This window comes from Mesoplodon densirostris, chromosome 17 (genome assembly GCF_025265405.1).
Source record: "Mesoplodon densirostris isolate mMesDen1 chromosome 17, mMesDen1 primary haplotype, whole genome shotgun sequence".
Lineage (NCBI taxonomy): Eukaryota > Metazoa > Chordata > Mammalia > Artiodactyla > Ziphiidae > Mesoplodon > Mesoplodon densirostris.
Window position 1 is genome coordinate 6,610,727 of NC_082677.1, and position 19,013 is coordinate 6,629,739.

The 19,013-nt window shown below is 41.3% G+C and overlaps 1 protein-coding gene across 1 annotated transcript in view; it reads right to left on the reverse strand.

The window, feature by feature from the left end:
- Nucleotides 1-8,377: 8,377 nt before the first annotated feature.
- Nucleotides 8,378-19,013, reverse strand: part of UBL3 (ubiquitin like 3) — a 70,153-nt gene continuing 59,517 nt past the window's right edge. The window contains exons 3-5 of the mRNA XM_060080206.1: nucleotides 16,374-16,460; nucleotides 11,984-12,061; nucleotides 8,378-11,280 (exon numbers count right to left, since the gene is read on the reverse strand). Coding sequence (XP_059936189.1) covers nucleotides 11,228-11,280; nucleotides 11,984-12,061; nucleotides 16,374-16,460 — 218 coding nt within the window. The 3' untranslated portion in view covers nucleotides 8,378-11,227. The remainder of the gene's footprint in view (nucleotides 11,281-11,983; nucleotides 12,062-16,373; nucleotides 16,461-19,013) is intronic.

Consider the following 19,013-nt stretch of genomic DNA (forward strand, 5'->3'; position numbering starts at 1 on the left):
TTGGTTGTAAGGGATAGAAACTTTCCGTGAGTGAGCCCAGGTGGAAAAGGCGTGGATGGAGGGTGTGGGGCTTGTGAGCAGAGGGACGGGAGGGCGCCTAGGCAACGAAAGGAGCAGGTGTCCCCCACAGAGGCCCGAAGCAAGCGGTCCCTTCCCATCCCACCCTCAGCTGGACAATTATGAGGATGGTGGGGATGCAGCTGGAAGAAGAGGTTCTCCTGTTTGGAAAAGGTGTCTGGGCTGAGGGCTTGAGTGTGCTTAATGGGCAGAATGCTTGTCTTCTTGCCCCATGGTGCGGGGCCCCGTTCTGGACCCCCCTGCTTGGCAAAAAGGGAAAGCTTTCAGCAGAGCTGTCTACAAGAGCTGTATCCAGTTCCTCACCAATGGAGCTTCCAGCCACCCATCTCTGCCCTGGAACTGTGCATGGCTAGATTACCCACAGCCTCCATACTGCCAACTCCAGTGGACTTTCTGGTCCTCCTGTTGCTCTACCGGACACTATTCCCTGGGCATCTCTGATACGCCCTGTCCTTGCCGTCTTCTCCTGCACTGGCCTCTCTTGCATGCTCTTCTGCCAGCTTCTCCTCCTCCTCTTGTCCCCTAGTTGTGGGAGTTGCTCAAGACTTGGCCCTGGGCCCTCTTCTAGTCTCTGTGTTCTCCCGTTAAGCAGGTCCATCAATAACATTCCCGCTTAGGGGTGCCCCGGGCACCTCCGTCTTAACAAAACAGAGCCCTAGAAGGGCCTCCCTCAGTCCACGTCTGATCCTCTCCCACTCTTAGTAAGAGGCGCCATCACCGCTGCCCCATCCCTATCGCCCCCTGGTTACTGGGCTCCATCCTCAATTCCTTGCATTTCCACTTTCTGCTGTAGAACCCAATAACACGTTCATTTGGCTGAACTTCAAATATATCTGCCATAAGCTTGTCTCTCTTGGTCTCCACCACACTCATCTGGGTCAACGCCACCATCATATCTCACGTGGCTGACCAAGCAGCCTCCTAACCGGTCTCATCCAACCAGTTTTCCATAGAGTGTTCTTTGAAAGGCCGATTATGTCACCTCCCTACTTAAAATCCTTCAATGACGTCCCATTGCCCTAAAGATAAAGGCCAATATCTTCTCCATGTCACTGCTTGGAATTCACCGCTTCCAAACCAGAACGCACGGCCACTGTGCCATTTGTACCAGCAAAACGGATGCTTTGTGCCTGGCTCCTCTTCCCACATAACCCCAGCTGTGAATCAGAATCTCCCTGGGTTGCCTCCGAGAGGAGGAACTGAAGTGAAAACTGGACCTCTAGCTGCAAGAGAGTCAGAAAAATGGATCTTAGCTCTCACTTGTGGAGCTAATGCAAAAGGGTTTGGAATGAGTGTTGAACAAACCAGTCCCTGGGATTTGCTGCAGGTGGAGAGCCCGGAGCCTCAGGAAGGAGACCTGTGCCAGGGAGCTTGGATTTTTGTGGTCAGAAGTGAGGAGTCACTGATAAGTTCTCGGCCCCAGGAGCATCATGAAAAAAGTGACTTTGAAAAGATTTATCTAAAAACATTATTCCAACTAGATTTGTCACCCGGAAGTCTTAGGTAAAAAAGAAGATGTAGGAGACGGTTGCTGTGATCTGCTAATAATCTCAGAGATAATGAAGGCCTGGAGCAGGGACAGCAGGAGCAGAGAGGAAGAAAATAATAACTAACAGTAAATTGAGACTGTTCAGTGACTGATGAGACAGGTAACAAAATGAACCACAAACCCCGTGAGCAGAGACTGTCTCACTTGTCCTCGAACTCTTAGTGCCTCCCCCAGTGCGTGGCTTACAGTAGATGCCCAATGAATGAACCTCAGGTGAGCAAGAAAGACAAGTCAAGATGGTAAATGATCATCAAAAGGCAGGTGATTAAATAACTATTTAAAACAATGAGACTACAGATTTTGCTATTTTTCCCTCTTTGTGACCAGCAACTAGAAAGGCACTTTACAGAGAGTGGGCGGGGGGAGAGACGGAGGGGTGCAGGAATGGGAGGAAGTGAAAAATGGAGCTGATTCTCTGGCAGAAGTGACGGTCTAGGACGGTGCCTGAGTTGGGAGAATAATCCGACCCTGAGGGTCACCCCAGGTGGGAATGAACAGCACCCTCAGCCGGGCGGGGGGACACCAGCTCCAGACACTCAGTGACACAGCAGCAGAGAGAGCAGGGGAAGCTTCTCCAGCAGAGCCTGCACACCCCGCAGCTGAGTTTTCTTTCTTTTCCTTCCATCCCCTCCCCCCACCACCCATTTCCACAAACTCCAGAACATCATACTTAGAGAACTAAAGTATACATTTCTTAAAAAGCAAAGGACTGGACCCAGCTGAGAATCAAAGTGCTGACATTAGAAGAAAGATGGAGGTCATCTCAGTGACTGCACACGGAAAAGACACCAATGTTAAAGCAGAGAAGATAACAGATCCGGCCCGTGAATGGTGAGAATCCAATAGAAGCACAATCGGTGTCCCTGAAGCAGAGGATTGACAAGAGGACCAGAAGGTGTCCTGAGAGACACATAATGAAAAATGTCCCAGGCAGAACTGGTTCTGCAGGTTAAAAGCACACTCCACATTCTTGGAGATTTTGACACTGGAAGCTCTTTGCCAAGGCATAGCCTGGAGAAGCTGTTGAACTTGAGGCTTAAACAAAGAGATCTCCAGGCATCCAGAAAAACACAGATCAACTACAGGAGAGACAAATTAGACTGGCCTCAGAATTGTTCACAACAGTCAGAGCCTGAGAACACTGGAGTAACGTCTACCAAGTTCTGAAAGAACAAGCAGCCTAAGATCATTCCACCCCATCAAGGTGTCATTCAAACGTAAAGGTAACAGACAGACATCTTTTTTTTTTTTTTCTTGCGGTACGCGGGCCTCTCACTGCTGTGGCCTCTCCCGTTGCGGAGCACAGGCTCCGGACGCGCAGGCTCAGAGGCCGTGGCTCACGGGCCCAGCCGCTCCGCGGCATGTGGGATCCTCCCGGACCGGGGCACGAACCCGCGTCCCCTGCATCGGCAGGCGGACTCTCAACCACTGCGCCACCAGGGAAGCCCCAGACATCTTTTAGGCAGTGCTGTGAATCTTCTTAAAAAGATACTTTACAATAACAACTTACCCACTGATAGATGACTCATGATTTAAAAATCATCAGGACTAGGGAAGCTTTGATGAAAGACTGGTAAGTGAATATGGAATCCATTTAAATGTAGAGTTAAAACTGAATAATTATGCCACATAATTAGAGAGCAGTGTATGTGTTAGAAATATGGGAAGTATTAAAATAATCGTATAACTTACAAAATTCAGAGGGGGTCAGATGGAAGAAGTAATACCTCTTTCATCTTTTTCAGAGAAAGGAATCAATTAGTTTTGTCCAAAACTGAAACATAAAGTACTAAAGATAAAGAGTAACCCCTTCTTTTTTCTTCATAATCACTCTTTCTTTAATCCTAGAGGGATATTTAGGAAACAACCCTCTGGTGGTGAAGAAACTTTTATGTGACGGTGATTCTTTGAGTTTCATTTCCATGTCTTTTGTTGAATGCAACTAAAATTCAAAACAGCTTCTGTTATATGACCCCAAGTTTATAAAGCAGTTTTGCTTACGAACCGTCTCTGCTGTCAATATGAACAGAATATTCAGATCATGTTCTTACTTGTGTGTGATGGGCTTGGGGTAAAACTAAAGTGGAAACACTTTTCACCTCTTCATGTTTAAGACTCTGAATTCTTTATAATAAGCATTTTTTTAAATAGAGAAACAGTGTATTTTATTATATAATTTATTACAGTAGAAAGGCTGGAGGGAAATCGCCAAGTCCCTTCTGGGGTGTGTGAACGTGCATGACACTCAGTGGTGCAGCCCCACCTGCAGGAAAAGTCCAGATTTCGGAGTTACGGGCAGGGCTTCTGAGCTTCCTCGCGTCGTGGCCCCGGCTCGCTTTTCAAGCCTCAACTTCCTCATTCCCTCCCTGTCAAAGTCAAGTCCTCCGTGCTCCAGCCACACCGAGCTCCTCACAATTTCCTGGCCAGTTTGCCCGCTTTCATTTCTGGGCCTTTGCATTTCTGTTTGCTCTGCTTGCATCACCTTCTGCCCATCGTCTCTGAAGCTCTGCTAGGCTCCTTTTCCTGGGTAAGGCCTACTCATGTTTTTGAAAAAAAAAATTATTTTCTTTTTTACTGTGGTAAAATATATATAACATAGAATTTACCATTTTAACCATTCTGAAGCGTACAGGTCGGGGCATTAAGTACATTCATGATGTTGTGCAGCCATCCCCACCATCCACTCCAGAACTCTCCTCATCTTCCCAAACTGAAACTCTGTCCCCGTCTCCCCATCCTTGCCTTCCCCCAGCCTCTGGTCACTTCTCTTCTACTTTCCATCTCTATGAATTTGCCTATTCAAGGTACTTCGTATAAGTGGAATCACACAATATTTGTCCTCTTGTGGCCTCCTATTTCACTTAGAACAGTGTCTTCAAGGCTCATCCGTGTTGTAGCGTGTGTCAGAATTTCCATCCTTTTTAAAGTTGAGTAATATTCCATTGTCTGACGATACCACGTTTTGCTTTTCAATTCATCTGTTTGGGTGGTTGCCACCTTTTGGGTACTCTGAATACTGCTGCTATGAACACTGATGTGCAAATCCTTCTCATTTTTATGGATTCCACTTGGACATTATTTCTCCCCAAAGCCAGTTTTGATTCCCCTGTTTGGGGCTGGGTATCTGTCCGTTGTGTTCTCATGACATCTTGTGCGTACACATCAGGTTTGTTAGGTTGTATCACAGTTGCTGGCTTCTAAGTTCTGCTTGTCTTCTTCCTCCGCTAGACTTAATGGGCTTCTTGAGAGCAGGTGACTCAGCATCCCTAGTGGTTCACCTAGTGCTGAGAACACAGGTCGCCCTCAGCACTCTGTGGAAAGGGATTTATTGGCCAGGGCTGCACCATATTCTGGTAACACAGCTGGACTGCTGATATCAGAGAACGTAAGACATTATTATATTTGTTATGATGATCTGTGATCAGTGACCCTTGATGTTACTACTCTGACTCCCTGAAGGCTTGGATGATGGATAGCACTTTTAAGCAATAAAGTTTTTTAATTAAGGTATATACATTTTTTTAGACATAATTTTCTTGCACACTTAACAGACTATACTGTAGTGTAATCATAACTCTTATATGCACTGGGAAACCCCGAAATTCGTGTGGCTCACTTTACCATGATATTCACTTTATTGTGTTGGTCTGGAACCAAACCCACAGTATCTTTGAGGTCTGCCTGCAGTTGATTCTAGGTGATGGGATTAGTTTCTTTTTCCTCAACTTTCCTATAATTACGAGATGTTCTACAACGAGCAGAAGAAAAAGCAGAAGAAAAAACAACAAAGAATATTTTCAAGCATAGTGTCTGCCTGGGAAAATGGAAACGTCTATGTTCAAACAAGAAACTGTGCTTCTCTGGGCCTGTTCTATCACCTGTAAAACGGACCTCTGCCAAGACCATAGCACAGTGCTTGTCACCAAGTAAGCCTCAATAAATGACAGCTTTTGAAAACGTAAGGCTTCCAGCATTGCAGCGGGAGAGGGACCCTTGTGGGGGCGGCGGGTGGAGAGTTAGAGATCAGAGCAAGAAAATGAAAGGAACTTCCAGAAAAGAGGTTGAGGCGGTCTGGAAGGTTTCCGCTGGACCCTGAGCTCCAGAGGGCGCAGTGAAAGGGTTTCTTGGAGTCATTGGGGTGGGGGAGGGGCACACGGGGGTGGGTAGGAAATGGGAACAGAAAAATGGACATCCCAGGGCCACGTGGGTATCGCGGCTGGGACTCTGGGCGTCTGGCCTCGTGGCCTGGGAGCGGGTGGCGGTGGTGAGCATGAGTAAAGGCACGCAGGGAGGAGTGGGTCTAGGGCGATGCGGCGGGAGGGGTGCGGGGGCTGTACTACTCGGCGTGCGCAAGGTCTAGAATCCGGCCCAGCATGTCATCTGCCATCCGGCTCTGGTGACTTGAACCCAAAGCGCCCGGGACCCTTATTCCCCATCTCCATCCTCTCGCCCGGTTTCCATTTCTACTTTAACTCGACTTACTGCAGTCTTTCCACTGTATTGTGTTCTCGGTATTTAAGTGGTTCTGGTTTTGGTCATCGGCAAGAATTAAGGAGACCGTTCCGAGTCACGAGTGTTCCGATTTAGTTCAGCTGATGTGAGCAACCCAGGCGTCAATAGGAAAAAGTAAAAAAATAAGGAAAACTCCCCCGGTGGTTCCGGCATGCAGCCAGGGCTGGCTTCCAGCAGTGTATCCCTGCCATGTTCTTTTTGTGTTGAGCACAGCAATTGTGTACTTTCTATTTCCGTTCAACCCCCGTTCATTTCAGACCTTTCTAACACCATTCTCAGAGGTGTCTGACACTTACTAGATTTCTCTTTGATTTACAGAGCCAAACACCCAGTTCTGCTCGTGCTGTTTCAATTATGACGGGAGAGCTGACTTGTGGCCACAGTGATCTCTTCAATGTCTTTTTTCCTTCCTCATCAGGATAATTTGTGACTACATAGTGATGTACTTGTGAGAGATCTGCACTCAAAATCTTCCTATTTTTTCCCTCCTTTTCGTGAGCTTCTTCTTCATGATGTCTAAACACACACGGGTGCTGGGCCCTCCATTTCCGACGTAAGGCCCTCTGACAGCTCTGATGGGCGGTCAGATGAGTTCTTGGACCAGTCAGTGCTAAAAATGTTTATTTTAAGATAATTTCTACAACCCTACAAGATAGGTATTATCCTTACTCTATATATGAAAAAACGGAAGCCCAAAGATTAAGTAACTGGACATCGAAGCCAGACCTGATTCCAAAGCCCTGCTGTTCTCGGGCATGGTATCCTGCAGTCTGAGGACTGACTGGCAGTATCAGTCAAAATGGAGATGTGTTCATCAAATTTTTTAAAACGCTTAAGAAACACTGGTGGAAGGTCGCATGCTAATTAGTGGAACTCAGTTAAGCAAAGCCCCCGGAGAGAAAACCTCGTGATGTGGAAGGGGACCGTGAGAGGGGCCAGGCTCCAGAACGCCAGAAAAGCCATCTTATCCAGCAGACAACTGAGAACAGAATAAATCCCCCTCTTTTATTATCACATGGACCGTATGGACAGTCTAAAAAGCAGCACCGATTAAAACCTTGAGGTTCTAGTTCTGCTTGTGGTCAGGCACTATTCCCCTCTAGATCCTGTTCCCTCCTTATTTAAAAGGAGCAAAGTGTCTTCTACTACAACGTAGACTCCCCTTACACCAAAATAAGGCTTGAGAAATGTCTGTAGAAAATAAAAATCAGATACTGAACAATGTCTGAATGTGTCATAACTACACTCTAGAATCAGTTAAGAGTCTCTGCCTCAGACTCTTTTGTTTTTAAAACAAATCACTTCCAGAGCCACGTTAAGAAATATGTTAGTTTACCCAATCCCCCACCACCACCACCACGCGGCATGCAGTGGAAGTGCAGTCTTAACCACTGGATCACCAGGGAAGTCCCCCAATTCCTTTTTTTATTGGTTGAATCAGAGGAGAGCTTGACATCCCCTTTCCCCCAAGTATTGATTTACCATGCCTACTGTGTACTGCTTGAAAGTTGGCGTTTTGAAAAAGAGGCAGAATAAAAAAATATCGAAGGACATTTGATGTCACTGTCAAGAGCCACAAAATAACTTAATAAATGAAATATGTTTTCATATTCTAGTGCTGGCTTAAACTTTACCGAGACTTGGACGTTTATTTACTTTTGTCCACGAACTGTTTCAGAAGCCAGTCCCCACCCCCATCCCCTGGTCTGTGAAAAGGCTTCACACATGCTGTATTCTTCCGAAGAAAGCGCACCAAGCGCTCGGAGGGGCTCCGCTGAGGGCAGCCGCAGCCAACCACCCGCTGCCCACGTCCGAGAAGCCCACTCTGCTAGGCCAGGGAAACCGTGCCTAGGAGACGGCCAGCAGCCTGCAGTTTTGTTTCAACCACAAGTATAGGTTACACACCCTTCTTCAAGCCCTCCTCCCACCCCCAGTCACTCTGTTTGGCTAACCAGTGGCTATATTACAGAATAATAATGGGAAAAAAATAAAAGAGATGCCTGCAACAGTTACCAGTAACGATGGTGTGAAGGCGCACAAAATTTTGGTTGATCACTTCTCTTTGATTTCAGTAATAGAGAAGAAAAAACGGCTGACATAATGCTGATTTTACTGAAGAATGTAATAAAGTAAATGGAAGGAAAAAAGAGAAAAACAGTAGCAACAAAGAATATTTCTACACCAAAATTATGAAGTCATTTAAAAGAAGGGAAATATTCTACAACAGATGAAGAAAGTTTTAATTTCTTTTCACATTAAACATTGTTCACCACAGTCAGCTAACAGAAATTATTGTAACATTGGTCAAGATGACATAAAACTAAGGATAGATGTTTGTCATGAGAAAACCTCATGTAATGTGCATGATGATGTTAAATACTACATTTTTCATGATAAGATACAACTTATCTTGAAGAGGAACCAAATAAGTCAGATCAAGGAGACATGCTGAGGTTTTAATAAAGAAGAAAAGCTTTGCCTTGTCCAGAATACTTCAAGTCTAGGACAATTTAGGTAAAAGACATGAGTTAAATACCAAGTGCTGGGCAGGGTCACAGGCCCGTAGTTCTGGTTTTATTTACAGGACTGGACCTCTGCGGCTCTCGCCTTTCAGCAAGCAAGCTGTTTGTGGCAGAGGGACCTTCAATGGGATATGATCGATCGATTTTAACCGGCAGGCAGTCCAAGGAACTATTTTCAAAGGGATGGTTGAGTATTTTCACGTATACACTATTAAGGCATCTAAATTTTTGGTGTTTCCTGTATATAATTTTACTGCAATTTTCAAATTCTTCTTTTCATTTTGCACAACAATGATACTAGGTATTGAGAGACATAATTCTCTACTGATGAACCAGTCCATCCATTTTGCAAACTCTAAATTGAGGTCTTGTGAAGGGAAATTTATAATGTGGGAACACACAGAAAAATATACTGAAAACCAACAGAGAATATGGTTAACCATCATAAAATTTCAATCACAATTAAATGGAGTCTTTAACTTTGGAGAAACAGAAGAATAATTAGAATTAAAATAGGTATTAAAAATAATTACCAGTAGTTTGTATTAGGAAGGAATACAGCCATAAATGGCTTAATTGCCCAATTAAGTAACTACCAGATTCTTCTTTAGTCCACACTAACAGAATTCACATGTGAGCTAGTCAACAAAGCATATAAATATTCAACATCTCTTGAACAGAACATCTTAGTGATAACAGGGACTACATAATTCTACCCGTTGTCGTGACTGTGCACAAATTAACCAGGTTAAATACCAGAGATACATTGGGATTCGTCCCAAACCTAACAGTAGAATATTAAACAAATTCTTAAAAGATTCAGAAATAAAAACAACAATTTTAACATGGATGAGACAGTGCTTAGACAATTATCAACCTAATCAAGACCTTTAAAGTTACCACCAAAATGCACTACAATATTTTTTTTATTTAGTTTACAGAAAGAATCTCTAAGTACAGGTTGCAGAAGGAAAATGTTTAGTGCTATTTACATTCATTTTAAAACTCTGCTCTATACAAATTTAATTCTGATCAGTATGAACAATATTTTCTTAGATCTACTGCATATAAAGCCTTTTCGTCAAAGCATTAACAATGAATAAAATAACCTGATTACCTTTAAACAAAGCTGACCGTTTGAAACCATTTACACTTACCATTTGTAAGGGCCGTGGACACTCACTTCAGTACAGAACATGACGTCAGCCTGCAACTGCATTTTTATAAAGGCTAAAGTTATTTATATGGAACATTGTTCTATAGACTACACGCCAATCTATATTTAAGTTCTATAGTTAGGTATTTTATAAGTTTTTTATTAAATATATTCTACACATATTTGTAATTTCATCCAGGAAGAATTTCTTCCCAGTGAAAAAATATAAAATCTTTTATATTTTTTACAGGTTTAGATGAAACTAGCTCATGCTTTAGTGCTGTGCAAATTGTTTTTAGCATATCAATTTTTAAATTATTGGTACAAAACAAAAAACTGGCATCCCTAATCAAGTGTGCCTTGAAAATCAGCTTTTTGACTTTAATACAATTGCAAGCACTAATACCCAATGCAAACTACATAAAGAAACAAAATTAGTCCTATGGAGAATTTCTTAATTTTAAGAATTCATCTGAGGTCTCTAATGAGTAACTGTGACACTGGACACAGAGGTGAGCAATAATTATGGAAAAATTCAATTTGCTGCTATTCAAATACACAAAAGTGATGAATGAGTGAGGTTTTCTAATATTTCTGCGCAATCACGGAGGCCTGCGAGTGACTGGAATTTACCCCCGCGTTAAGGCCGGGACGCGAGCTCTCACCCGTCTTGTGCTATGTGAACAAGCCCTCAGTCACTGTCTGACTAGAGTACACACGTTAAAGGAGAAACAACGAGGTTCATCAGCGCTCTGCTGAGTGACTTCAACAAGATGCACGCTTTGTTGTTTCACGTGTCGCAGTGAGAACAGTCACACTCAGCGTAGGATTCTGTGCCGCTGCGGCCGCCATGGCTGACTTGGCTAGAATTCACCCAACAGTTTAGTTTCTTTTCCATGTTTTACTCTCAAGTTGGCCCAGTAATTAACTTCATTAATTGCTGAGTGTCTTCCAGTGTGGGTTGGTATATATGAGTATATTTCTAGGTACCATAAACCATGTTATAAATTCTGCTGATGAAGAAAACAACTGTCTTTTTGAGTGCATACTGTATTCGGAACACTTGATTTTGTTAGTTCTGGTGATGAAAATTTTTGTGGCAGCAAAATCGTTTCTGCTATGAAAGATAACTTGTTAGCTTTTCCCCTGGAGATTGACTTGCATTCAAAAATCAATACATTTTAAAACTGCTCAACATAAACAAAAATACTAGAAATCAAAAATCATAGTGAAAAATGTTCTTGGTTCTTTTTACTTTCGTGAGAAAAGATGACGGTGTCCATGTGATAGTTCAGGTCCACGTATTTACAGGCAGACTCATCCTAAAGGTTCTGAAGCGACGTTGGGTCTCCTCCGGCCCAGCAGCATGAAAGACAAAGACTGCATCACACCACACCTGGCAGACGGCGTTTACAGGATCACACAGCAGTTACTCTCTCCGGTCTTTTCGCGATTCCTCTGACCTAGGGAAAGTGAAGAGAAGCCTTGTTCATAAAAATGCATGCGGAAAGGGGCATAATAAGAAACAGCAAGCATAATAAGAAACAGGATTTTTCTGTTTAATGTTGTTTGCATTATTTTAAATTAAAAACCTATAGTAAATACCCTTTTAATTTTAGCCTGCTTCCAAACTCTCTGGTTATTTGCTTACTAACAAGCTCCATTCATAAACTATGAATAGAGTTTCTGGTGACTAGTTAGGTCTTAGCAATCATCCACAAAGTCACCTTCCCTCTCCACTGAGACCCAGCTCCAGGACGGATGGTAGCACCTCATCCTTCCCGGAAGCAGAAGGCTTCCACAGGGCAAGCAGTGTCTAGGCCAAATGGCTGGGCGTGGGGGTTCGGGTGATACCTGTCTTCACCCCCAAAACAGAGGCCCCCAGAGGTTTTTAACATAAAGGCCCACTTACCTACCCAGACACCCTAGAGACGCCACAGTCCTGCCCCTCCCCCTCCTCTCCCCCAAACCAAGATACACACACACACTCACACACGTAAACACAGAGGAAAATCAAGGGACACATTGATTTGGTTTGACTGCTAAGAACTAGTCACCATAAACTATGAAAACTTCTTTCCCTCAGAATTTCCAAGAAAGACTGAGCCATTTTTGAATGCCTGTCTCTGTGGCTCAAGTGAGAAACTTCTCTAGTGCGTGGCTTACCTTGAGAGTTTGGCTCTGGCAATGTCTCTCTGGCCACCAAATGCATCACTGTTGTTTTGCCAAAAGGAAGTTTTAATGCTATGTGAAAAGTAGAAGACAACTTGTTACATATACACCAACCTGTGGAAATCACTAACCAAAATTGAAACCATTTAAAAAATTGATTGCTTTTTGTATGACTTCCTCAACAGATGGCACTTCTTACCAGGCAGAGCATCTTTTACAAAATGAAATTAGGTTAATATTATCAGAAACAATTTTTATAATTCAGAAATTATTTAGCTATGGCTATCAGCTTGACACATATATACACATTGTTTAAGGAAGGGAACAAGAGAAAATGCATAACTGGTTAATACTGGATAATCTTTAAAGGAGAGAAGGAATTTCAAAAAGTTTTTAAAGAATACTTTTTCTAAATTAGGGGGAAGTTTAGATTAAGAGACATTTGTTTCTAAACCTAATTATGTTTAGTCACATAATAAAATTCCTGCACCAAACAGGCCACTATAGTGTAGAAACAGAAGAAATGACAAACATAATTTTAAACATAATATAATAATTTTATTATTTTTAACCTTATATGCTTCAATTAGAAAATAATTTTCTTAAAAAGGTTACTTTAAAAGAATCACTGTCTTGGCATTATTAGTAATCACTGTTTTCTAATCAAGTCTTTAAAAGGTTTTTCTCATTTATAAGTAATCATTTTTATTATGAAATATTTCAGACACAGACTAATATAACGCACCCATGTATCCACGAACCACTTACGCAAAAGTTTCATGGCAAATCCCTTTGTCATTCTGTGTATATAATTAGAAGCAGCCGCTAGATCTAACATCTGGAGTTGTTTCCATAGCTGTGATGTTTTCGTTCTGACATTTCAAACTAGTCTCTTCACTACAAACCTAAGGCAGGCTTAGATCATTACTTAGCAAGCACTGTCCTCCTGCTACTTGTTCTTTAAACCTGCTCTACAGGATGCTGGTTAAAAAGAGCCCTAATTATCTTCAATATTCCTAATATTTCATGTAATCAAGGTGAGTTTCCATCTTATTTAAAGCTAGCCAGCCACTACTTGGTCTGTTCTCTTAATTTCCAAAGTTAAAATGAAGCATCATGGCCCCAAAATACACACTAGGCTGAAAAAAAAGGAGGGCCTTTACTGGATAATCTCCTAGGCCTGACTTAACACTGAAATGCAAACAGGACTTTATATTATGAAACATTGCACTAAATGTATTGGGAAAGCCTGACTGAATTAAAATGCCCACGTACCAAGCTGTGTCCCACTCTCACTCCACCGCCTTGACTCCAGTAAGCCAGACCTGGGTTACAGCTGCCCCCCGCTACTTACTGACTGTAAGCTGAGTTCTGAGAGTTCTGTTGTCCCCTCCCTACGCCTCAGCTTCCTCCACCTAAACTGGAGATAGTAACTCTATCACCTGCCCCCTACCACTGCATTGATTAAAACAAACAATCCAAGGCAAGGGCTTACCTCAGGGCTTGGCCCAAAAAAGCATTCCATAAATATTACCATGATCATCATCTTTTTGAGCAGCCAGGAAAATAGATCTCAGAGAACAGGTAAGTGAACCGAGATGGAAATCTGGAGAAATGTTGGGCAGGCCTAGAAAGCTGCTGAGGGGCTTACTGTTTGAAGCCACAAATTTGATTGACGGGGACTTAGTTTTCTTCTCCATCTGAATTTTAACTAGAAATTGTAGATATTGATACTAAGAGAAGGTAAAGGAAGAGGGATACAAGATCCAAGATGCTTTCTCTCCTTCACTGTGGTGCTTCTGCTTTCTACTGTGACACTGCACAGTGTCCAGAAAAGAGGTTCTCACCCTTTACATAAAAGTTACCAGGGACTTCAAATCGGTAGTAGATTGGGAGACGGGGAGGGGGGAGAGTGGGCATGCAGAAATCTGCATTTAAAAATAAGTATCCGATGCCCACAGGGCTATACATACAGAGCAAGTCTCAAGCCGTGCAAAGCAAGCCTAAGCCTTCTCCACGCTAGCCATTCAACTGTATGACCCTGTGTGCCGTCTCCTCCTTATCCGCATTCAACAATAGAGGGAGACAGGGGCTTCCCTGGTGGCGCAGTGGTTGAGAGTCCGCCTGCCGATGCAGGGGACGCGGGTTCGTGCCCCGGTCCGGGAAGATCCCACGTGCCGCGGAGCGGCTGGGCCCGTGAGCCATGGCCGCTGAGCCTGTGCGGCCGGAGCCTGTGCTGCGCAACGGGAGAGGCCGCAGCAGTGAGAATCCCGCGTACCGCAAAAAAAAAAAACACACACACACAAAAATACAGGGAGACAAAGAAAAACAGCGACCAAAAAGCCACAAATAGTTCAATGTTATTACCCAGATTTACTGATCAACTTAAAAGGTCTAGGTTATATTCCTATGCTCTTTGTCTAAATCACTAAGACCAGAGACGGTTTGTTCTTGAAAAGATTGACAGCAACATAGAATGACAGTAATAACTAAGTCAATCTGTTAATCGGTCAAAAACAAATTCCAAAAAAAGTCAAAAGTTTGATTTTAACACAAATTCTATTATCTTTAATATGAAGTTGGAACTTTGGGGCCACAACAGAGGGGTAATTAAAGAATTATGTTGATAAGAAATTGCTCATGTAGATCAATACTCAAAGGGAAATGGAGTCTCAAGACTCATTCGTGGAGTCAATAGATTAATTCAATCAACATTGACCCATCAACACTACAAAAGCTTATGTGAGGCACAGACTCAAAAAAAGACTAAAATATGGTCCCGTCCTTAATGAATGTAAAATATAGCCATGGACAACACATTAAGAATAGGTCCATGTAACTACACAAAGAGCTATAAAGAAATAATAACAATAACTACAAACCAAAAAAGCTATATTTTATTTTATTTTATTTTATTTATTTATTTATTTTATTTTTTGCTGTTCGCGGGCCTCTCACTGCTGTGGCCTCTCCCGTTGCGGAGCACAGGCTCCGGACACACAGGCTCCGCGGCCATGGCTCGTGGGCCCAGCCGCTCCGCGGCATGTGGGATCCTCCGGGATCGGGGCACAAACCCGTGTCCCCTGCATCGGCAGGCGGACTCTCAACCACTGCGCCACCAGGGAAGCCCAAAAAAGCTATATTTTAAACGGCAGATACCTCTCAGTAGATAGCAGCACTTTTTAGACCAGTGTTATCACTGCCTTCAAAACGTGGCTGTGTGTAAAATTACATACTGAAACACTCCATCTACTTGGTATTGTCATAATAATCATTTGCATTCATCTACTCCAAGTCACACAGTATTTTAACAGTAAATTTTATGTGTTTCTACTATGTAATACCAGAGCACCTTGAAGGAAGAGATTCTTTTTCAACCCTGTATCTTTAATTGTTTAGCAGTGTTGGCACATAAGAAATAAATACATGCTGAATAAATGAATGAATGAACGAAAATGTTCTACCTTTAAGGAAGAACAGATTAAACATTTCGAGTATTAGGTTTAGAGGAAAAAAGTCATGACTATATGTAAACAAAGATATATGATAGTAGATCACTTCCTTTGCCTACAAATGTCTAATTCTCATAATACATTTGAAATACCTGTACTTAAATAAAAACAAATCCTGCTGATGGTAGACAATGTCCCACCCAGAAGGGGGCACTATTGAGCTACATTTCCCCATTCACATATAAAGAGCAGTAACAGCTAACAATTAAAGTGTTGACTATGTGCCAAGCACTGTTCTATGTGCTTTGAATATATAAACGAATTCAACCCTCCCCACCTATGAGGTAGGCACTATGGTTATCCTAATTTACTGATGAGGAGACTAGGACAGAAAGCAGTGAAGTAACTTGCTCAAGGTTACAGAGCCAGTAAGTAGTGGAGCTAAGATACAACTTAGACAATCTGGCTCTAAAATCTGCTCTTTCAGTCACTACACTACAGTTTCTCTAATGTTACTCACTTACCTTTATTCCTGCATGATTAGCAATTACATCAGTTAAACATACCTTCAGTATTCTATTTGAAAATCCATTACCATAAACTTTTCCCAGTTTGTGTGTCTTGCTTTAACTTAAAAATATTACATCTAAATTATATTATCCAGAAGTACACTTAAATTACATTTATAAAATATCGGTATGGACTCCCATCTATAATGGCTTAGAGTTTATGCCTCAAGGCAGTAAACACTTAATCATAGTGCTAAAATTAAATGGAATGCAAAATGTAAAGAAGTAGACATATCAAAAATTAGGCAAAATTCACAGTTTGAAATTATATATTTTTCGTAAAATCAGACATTAGCATTTAAACAAACGAATAACGCTGCCAATGAGACAGGCATTAAATCCCATTACAAAGGTAACTCTTACCTCCTAATGTGACATTTCCATGTAGAAATCGTCCTTGATAAATAAGGCGTAGAATATTTGGACTGCTGACCTGCTCTTCTTCCCAGTCTGAAAAAAACCAGGGAATTGTTAGGTGCACTTCAACATAAAATTAAGGTATTAGTGCATTGTTCTAAAATTCGGCTCCAAATCAGATAGAATACATCAGAGAAGACGCTTGGAGCTTCCTAATAATTGGAACAGTTGCTACCCACGCAATCCCTGTTCTTGTTATTCTCGTTAAATAGCAAGAGCTGCTTAAGGCTAGTTTTTGCTTCTTAAAGAACACTAAAATGTGCCAAAATATGGTCCTGAAGTTTAAAAACTAAAACAAATGAGTTGGGGAAAATCTAATCCTAGTTTTAAAAATGTCAGCTGAAAATTTTAATAACCAGTAATTAACAGAAAATATTATAATATGACCAATATTTGTACCTTTTAAAATATACATTTGAGGCTGGAAACAATAGGTTTAACAAAGATTTTTAAAAGAATTAATATATTGATATAGAGCATAACAAAAAATCATACCTCAATAACTGGAAAACAAACATTTAAAAAAGAACAAAAAAACTGTTTACTTTTGGGTAATGTTGATAACTTTATTGTTTTTTTGAAGCCAATGGATAAACATTACAGAAGACACAACTTTAGTTAACTTTACCCAAAATTCTCAGTATAAACTTGAAAAATAACAGATATTAGAAGGTGCTATATAAGTATGAAAGCTAGGATAATGTACAAAGAAAATCAAAAGAGAAACTGGTGGGTAGAATGAATAACAGAATATTTCATTTTAGTGTATAACTTACATTATAGTAAAATACGGAATATGATTCTGTTAAAATAATGGTTTGAGAACACTAGTATCATGACAAGGTATGGGGTTAGTAATTTTCACTAGCTTGTAGATAAAGAATTGGAAGCTCTGATTTTGAAAGGTTTGAGAATTTCATCATCATCATCTTCCTCAAGAATTCTAGTATCATGTGTTTGTTTCCTACAGAAGCTCCTGCTTTCAGGAGATGATAACTGTCAACACACAAACTAGTTTAAAATAGCCTGAAGAGCAAGGGACAAAAGAGAAAGGAGGTAAGTAGCGCGCTCTTCTTCTTGCCTTTTTTTGAGTGTTCAAAATGATGAATACGAATTTGATAAAACCAGTGCCTGTCAGTGACTCAGCACAACAGGAATGGGTAAGGAGAACTGAAACTCATTCATTCTCCTCCAGGCCCCCATCCCATCCCTCCCCCTGGGGTGTCTCTGTTGCCTTCTGACCCCAGGGCTCCCAGGTCCCTCTTCTCCAGAAGAAAGAATACGTTATCAGTTGCTAACACTTTCATATGGATTACTTTGAATTCATCACACCCAAAATTACTGTTTAATAGAATATTTCTTTTTTCTTTCCTTTAGTGTTCTTCATTTTATTCTGTCATGATAATTTCTAACTAATCTAATTTTACATGGGTCAAATTGTATTTTGTGTTAAATGTCCTCAATGTCAAAATGCCAGGGTTAAAATATTCTCCTATAATTTTTCTTTTTAAAATTATTTTCATTCAGTTTATTCAAACTAAAAAAAAAACATTTACCCATCTCTCCCTTCCCCACACCGTGTGCAACCACCAATCTGCTCTCTGTTATCTATGAGCTTGGCTTTTTTTTTTTTTTTTTAAGATTCTACATATAAGAGATATCATCCGGTATTCATCTTTCTCTCTCTGACTTATCTCACTTTGCATAATTGCCCTCCAGGTCCATCCATGTTGTTGCAAATGGCAAGATTTCACTCTTTTTAATGGCTGAGTAATATTCCATTGTGTATGTGTGTGTCTCTCACAATTTCACTATCCATTCATCCACTGATGGAAACTCAGGTTGTTTCCATATCTTGGTTATTGTAAATAAAGCTGCAATGGGCATAGGGGTGCATATATCATTTCAAATTAAGTGTTTTCATTTTCTTCAGATAAATACTCAGAAGCAGAAATGCTAGACCATATAGAGTTCTATTTTTCATTTTTTGAGGAATCGCCATACTGTTTTCCAAAGTGGCCGCACCAATTTACATTCCCACCACTGTGGCTGGGAATGTAAACTGGCCTCCTTTTCTCCACATCGTGACCAATGCTTGTTATTCCTTGTCTTTTTGATAACAGTCATTCTAACAGGTGTGAGGTAACATGACGTTATGGTTTTGATTTGCATTTCCCGGATGATTAATGATGTTGAGCATCTTTCCTTGTGCCTGTTGCCCATCTGTGTGTCTTCTTTGGAAAAATGTCTATTCAGGTCTCCTACCCATTTTAAAACTGGATTGTTTGTTTTTTTGCTGTTGAGTTGTAGGAGTTCCTTGTATATTTCAGATATTAGACCCTTATAAGATACATGAATATTTCTGGTCAAGATATAAACACAAATGACAGTAATTGTCTAATTTACACGGAAAAAAAATTCTAAAAATGTTTATAAAGTATTTTTTTGAGATGCAGAAACGTGACGCCACATATTTCTTTATCCTACAGAGAGTGTCATGATTCTCATGTGCTTCTGTGGTTTAATATGCTATCTTCCTTTCTTTCTCAGAGGATCTGAAATTTAAAGAGACCTGTAGAAGAACAG